This window comes from Galeopterus variegatus, unplaced genomic scaffold (assembly GCF_000696425.1).
Source record: "Galeopterus variegatus unplaced genomic scaffold, G_variegatus-3.0.2 Scaffold1162, whole genome shotgun sequence".
In the NCBI taxonomy this organism is placed as follows: Eukaryota; Metazoa; Chordata; class Mammalia; order Dermoptera; family Cynocephalidae; genus Galeopterus; species Galeopterus variegatus.
Genome location: NW_007727273.1, coordinates 276557 through 283292, shown reverse-complemented (window position 1 = coordinate 283292; position 6736 = coordinate 276557). Strand labels below are relative to the sequence as shown.

At 38.7% G+C, this 6736-nt stretch overlaps 1 protein-coding gene across 1 annotated transcript in view; it reads right to left on the bottom strand.

Annotated features, from left to right (window-relative positions):
- WDR64 (WD repeat domain 64) overlaps positions 1-6736 on the bottom strand; it is a 130329-nt gene that overhangs the window by 40201 nt on the left and 83392 nt on the right. Inside the window, exon 14 of the mRNA XM_008575260.1 lies at positions 1719-1895. Coding sequence (XP_008573482.1) covers positions 1719-1895 — 177 coding nt within the window. The remainder of the gene's footprint in view (positions 1-1718; positions 1896-6736) is intronic.

Below are 6736 nucleotides of genomic sequence, written 5' to 3'. Positions count from 1 at the left end.
GAGCGCCGCCGCACTCCCAAGCGGCGCACTGTAGCAGTGCGCCACCGGGCCGGCCCCAAAAAGAAATTTAAAAAAAGCAAGATCTTGAATGTTTCAAGCTGTTATATGTCTAGTAATTTTATTGTTCTCTGAAACTAGGATATGGTGTAATGTACAATAATATAATATGACATAAAAAGCCTATATATTAGGTAGAATATATTATATAAATAATAGAATAAAGCAATTAAGTAATTATGTTCATGCATCAAGATTTTCTATGAAAGAAAGAGATATTGAATAAAATAAAATAAAATTGGCAAGAGCCCATGTAATCTTAAATTTGAATTTGGAATATCAGTATGAACTAGATGTATTTTCTATTTAATTTTTTTTCTAGCTCTATTCATTAAAAAAGGTCTAAAAACAAGAACCAACTTAGTGGCAATGGGCAGCTCTAAAACCCAGATTGTGGTTTCTTAGTATTATTTCTCACTTAAAGGTAGTAGGATTTTTGGGAGAAATGGTGATTCTAGATCTGGAACGAGAAATGTACAAGATGAGCCTGGAACATCTTGTTCTTCCCGGAAGCTGTCCAGGACTGCAGGGATTCTGTCAAAAGAACTCAGAAGCCTAAAGAGGCTCCAACCAGCTTGAGATAGGACAATCTGAGCATCACCAGTAATAGCAAATGTAATAGGCTTAAAACACACCCAGAATATTGAAATTTACTAGTTGAAAATGGTACTACACAAAATTCACCGGCTACCTTTGGAAGATCCTAGGAAACCTACTCCTTATTTTGAAAGCTGATAAATATATGGAACAAATCAATCAGTTCTTTTGTTTTCCTATTAAACTGGACCTCAGTGTAATCAAATATTTGCTGAAGGAGCGTAGCGTTTTTCTTTAAAGACACATTCCAGTAACAAATGAAGCAGAATGACAGTTTGGAATAAAACAATAGACCTAGGTAGTGATTATCCGTGGCTATTAACATACAAAAAAAGACAACCAGTCATTATGTGACTCTTGATGGAAGTACAGGACACCATCTATGGAGGAGTCTTGCTAAAGACAAAAAAAACTCCAAAGTTGTATGCAATTAAGCCACTAGATTTAACTACCAGATTACGGGAAGGACAGAGGTACTTCTTAAATGCCACCATAAGGGTGCAATCAGCAAAACCCAGAATATAGGAAACTATGGCACTAACCGGCCAGTTTCTTCAATAAATAAATTGCAAGGAAAAAATAGAAATGGAAAGATATTCATAGATTAAAAGATATTTAATGGATTTATCAACCAAATGCAACCAAGTGACCTTATTTGGATCCTTTTTAAAACAAACCGTAAAAAAGAAACCAGGAAATCTGGGAAATTTGAACTCTGAGTGAATATGTGATGATATTAAAGACATCTTGTAAATTATTATAAAATATTTAAGAAAATAATAGTATCATTATTTTTGAAAGAGTCATTATTGTTTGGAGAAATATATTAAAATATTTAGAGACGAAATGACATAATGTCTAGGATTTGCTTCGAAATCCATTGGTGTCGATTATGGGGAAGTGGTGGAAATAAAGGATACATGTGGCCACGCACAGAAAATTGTTGAAGCTGAGTAATAGTACATAGATGTTCGCTGTATTATTTTCTGTACTTTTCTACCTGTTTGTAATTTTCCATAACAAAAAGTAAAAATTAAAACAAACAAACTAGAATTGAAACTTACTTTAGTATGTTGAGAAAACTTTCTCTCAACTACTAATTGAACATCTGGGAAAGGAATAGCCATGCTCCTGTCTTTAGCAGACGTCCTCAGGCTCACGACACGATTCCCATCTTGTAGGAGAGGCACAGCGTCAGGCAGCTCCCATATCACCATGAGATAAACATCATCTTCCTTCCCCTTTAGTAGAAATCCAGTGAATACATGAAAAGTTTGATTAATTACAATGGAATATTTTATCGCTAGCTGTTTTACAGAGATAGAGAAAAAGAGAACATGCCCTGATGTATCTAACATTCACCTTTACCAAATCTCAAGTCCTGTCTGTCCCTCACTAATTCCTCTTTCTTCTTCCATCCCCAGAATAACTACTAACCTGAATATGGTGTTAGTCACAAAAGTTTTAATATTTCCACATATGTTCTACAATTATATGATATTGCTTTCAGACTTTCAATCATTTTATAAATACCATCAAACTGTATGAGTTCTCTTCGACTTGCTTATTTCACTCAATATTATGTTTTGAGATGTATAAATGTTATTACATGGAACTTAATTCGTTTATTTATTTATTTTTTTTTAATTTTTATTTTGTCAATATACAATGTATATGATTATTATGGCCCATCACCGACACCTCCCGCCCTCCTCCCTCTCTCCCCTCCCCCCCAAGAATGTCGTTTCCGTTTGTTTGTTGTAATAACTAGTTTTTTTTTTTGTGTGTGTGTGTGTGTGTGTGTGTATGTGAGTGAATTGATTTGTTTTTTGTTTTTATTTTTTTTTAGCTCCCACCAATAAGTGAGAACATGTGGTATTTCTTTTTCTCTGCCTGACTCGTTTCACTCAGTATTATTCTTTCAAGGTCCATCCATGTTGTTGCAAATGGCAGTATTTCATTTGTTTTTATAGCTGAGTAGTATTCCATTGTGTAGATATACCACATTTTCTGTATCCACTCATCCGATGATGGACATTTGGGTTGATTCCAGCTCTTGGCTATTGTGAAGAGTGCTGCAATGAACATTGGGAAACAAGTGTACCTTCGACTTGATGATTTCCATTTCTTTGGATATATTCCCAGCAGTGGGATAGCTGGGTTGTATGGTAGATCTATCTTCAGCTGTTTGAGGAACCTCCAAACCATTTTCCATAGGGGTTGCACCATTGTGCATTCCCACCAACAATGTAAGAGAGTTCCTTTTTCTCCGCAGCCACGCCAGCATTTATCTTTCGGTGTCTTTTGGATTTTGGCCATCCTAACTGGGGTGAGATGGTATCTCAGTGTGGTTTTGATTTGCATTTCCCGGATGCTGAGTGATGTTGAGCATTTTTTCATATGACTGTTGGCCTTTTGTATATCTTCTTTAGAGAAATGCCTGCTTAGCTCTTTTGCCCATTTCTTAATTCGTTTATTTTAATTGCTTTATAGTATTGCATGCTGATGGCGTTTGGATGTGTTGTCCCCTCCAAAACTCATGTGGAAATTTGATCTCCAATGTGGGAGTGTTGGAAACTGATTGAGTCATGGGGGTGGATCCCTCATTGAATGGATTAGTGTTCTCCTGGGGGAGGGGGAATTCATGAGTGAGTTCTCGCTCTATTAGTTCCTGCAAGAGCTGATTGTTTAAAAGACCCTGGCACCTCCCCTCTCTCTCTCTTGCTTTCTCTCGCCATGTGATCTGCTTGTACCCGCCAGCTGCCTGCCACTTTCCTCCATGAGCAGAAGCAGCCTGAGGCCTGTGCCAGATAAAGCTGTCCCAGAATCATAAGCCAAATGAACCTCTTTTCTTTATAAATTACCCAGTCTCAGGTATTCTGTTGTAGGAACACAAATGGACTAATACACATGCATATACTACAATTTACTTATCCATTCTCCTAGATGGATGTGCAGATTGTTGCCAGTTTTTCACTGCTTGTCTTTGTGGACAGATGCCATAGTTTCTAGAGCATATGCCTGAAGTAGAATTACCAAGTTGTAAGATGCACATCATCAACTTCACTGGGTATTACCAAATGGCTCTTCCAGGTAGCATTACCCATGTCTGCTCTCACTAACAGGAGAGGAGAGTTCCCCTTTCCTCACATTCTTGGTAACACTTGGTATTATAATTAAAAAAAATTTTTTTTCTGCCTATATCATGGGTTTCAAGTGAGACATTTTAAAACTAATTTTAAAATATATTAATTAAACTAATCACATTTCCCTAATTGTTATAGTGAGCTGAACATTTTTTCATGTGTTTGTGAGCCATCTGGTTTCCTTACCTGTCCTTTGTCTGTTTTTCTCTTTTTTTTTTTTTTTCCTGGATTTTTGGGATTTCTTTAGGTATTCTGGATCCTAACTGTTCCTCAGCTACCTGGGATGCAATGGTCGTTACACATTATGTGACTTATCTTTCGCTTTATTTTTTAAGACAAGTTTTTATTTCTAATTTAATGTAGTAATGACAACTTCGCGATATCCCATCTGTGAATATGGTATATCTCTCCATTTATTCAGGTTGGGTTTTCTTTTATGTTCTTTAAGATTTTTTTTTCTATAAAACTCTAGCATATTTTTTAAAAATTTATTTCAGGTACCTTATATTTTTGTTTGCTATTATAATGTAATCATTTATTGTATTATGTTTATGTTTTCCAGCTGGTTATTATTGGTGAGATGTTAATTTTTGCTTTTTGAATTCTTATATGGGAACAAAAGCCAAATATTTCAGGTTGGTATTTTGCTAGCAGAACAGGGATCTTTCTAGGTTGAAAACCAACTGTGCTAAAGTTCTGAGAATACTGGTCTAGGAGTTGCTTTCTAGTCTTAATTTTACTGGGATTTTGGGCAAAGTACCTATTTCTGGGGCTTCATTTTCCTTTTGGTAAGATGACGACTACAGATAATTGATGGATAAAAGTCCTATTTTGTAAAGCTTTGTGATCCCAGGAGTAGCTCTAAGGCCTCTATTATTCTCCTATCTAAGTTAATTTAAAATTAGGGACCACTGAACCAGAAGAGGGCCCAACAAATGGCTGACTAGAATTGTGTGGTGCTGGTCTCCCCTCCACAAAAAGAGACCATACCAACAAACAACTATATTTCGACCAGAACAACTGAACAAGTACGCTGCAGGGCACCAGGGGAGGGACAAAATCCTTGTGGAGTGCAGGAGACCAGGACAGCATCACAGAACAGAGCAGGGCATCCAGCCTCTGCCTTGCCAAACCTGACCAGAGTCAGGTAGAGAGAGAGTGAGCTGGAAAACCCCTCCTGTTTCCACTGCTGCCATGAAAGCCAGGAATCCCTGCCACAGCACAGTGCTCCAGTCCTCACAGGTCCCGACCCCAGTTGGAGAGTAGCTGGGAGTTTGTGCAGCTTCATGGCTTCATAGTAGAAGCCCGGGGAGAGGAAGCCCCCTCTCTCCCTAAGCAGCTATGGTACGGTGCCATCTTGAACCTGAACCTGCGGCTGGAGCGCGGCCTGCCCTGGACCCAGTGAAACTGATTCTCTCCATCCTGAGGCCCCACCTGCATTCTACCACATTCACGCAGTTGCCAGCAGGACCACGGCCCCAGATGCCTGGAGCCTGGGCCACACAGAAAGACCGAGACCCCAGAGTCTGAACCCACACAACACCTCCTACTTCTAGGTGAGCAAGCAGACCTGCTCAGGGGAAGACTGCAATAAGTTGTGGTCCACCATATTCACATGCACCTGCCCTGCAGTGCTGCTGACTGAGAATCAGACCGGCGGTAGCTCTGTCTCCCACCATGGCCCTTCACAGAGCTCTTAAGTCCTGCTGCACTGGTGTACACCTGCTCCCTGCCCAACAGGTAAAGGTTTAAAGTCAAAAAGGTCAAAAAACAATAACAACTACAACTAGTGGCTAAGGAATATACAATAGATACAAACACAAACAAATGAAGTCAGCATGTTGAAGAGATACCTGCACAGACATGTTTACTGCAGCACAATTTACTTTAGCCAACATGTGGAATCCACCTGAGTGTCCAACAACAGATGAATGGATAAAAACACGTGGCAAACAGACACAATGCAATACTATTCAGCCATAAAAAGAATGCAATCCTGTCATTTGCAGCAACATGCATGGACTTGGAGGACATCATACTAAATGAAGTAAGCCAGGCACAGAAAGAGAAATACCACATGACCTTACTCATATATGGAATCTAAGAAAAAAAAAGTTGATATTATAGAAGTAGAAAATAGAACAGTGGTTACCAAATACCGGGGAGGGAAGGCTGGGGGAGGGAAAACCAGGAGAGGCTGGCCAACAGGTACAAAGTTACAATTAGACAGGAATCATAAGTTCTGATGTTCTATTGCACAGTAGGGTGACTACAGTTAACAGTTAAGTTTTCTATATTACATAATAGCTTGAGGACAGGCTTTTCGATGTTTTTGCAAAGAAATGATACATGCCTGAGGTTACTGATATATTAACTACCCTGACCCAAATATTTTACAACATACATACCACAAAACATCAGATTGTACCAAGTATGTACATTCACAACGTGCAAAGTAAAGTAAAAATAAAAATAAAAGTATGAACCAATAGTGCTCCTACCTACTGGTTGATTCTTTGCTTAGAATTTGTGCTGTGTGGGAATAGAAGGAACCTCAGCAGTATCCAAACAGTGATTAGATATTGATACACTGAACAATAACTTAGTTTGATTCATGTGCCCCGTTGGTGGTTGAGTTGGCTACAGCGGCTTTAAAATTTTTACCTGGCTTCAACCGAACTACTTAGGACAGTGGCTCTCAGACTTTCTCAATTCACAGAGCAATAAAATTTAAAAAGCAGTTTTTGAAGATTGACTTAGAGTTATTAACATTCAATTTTACCAAGTGTGGACGTGGAGAAGAGAGAGACAGGAAACTCTACAATCATCATTTTATGAAAAGAAAGGCCCCAACTCCAACCCATCCACCTTCCTGCTCCCAGCAGTTTCTGGGGCAAGCAGAGAAATAGGGTTTGGAGTTTGGGGAAAGAAATTTA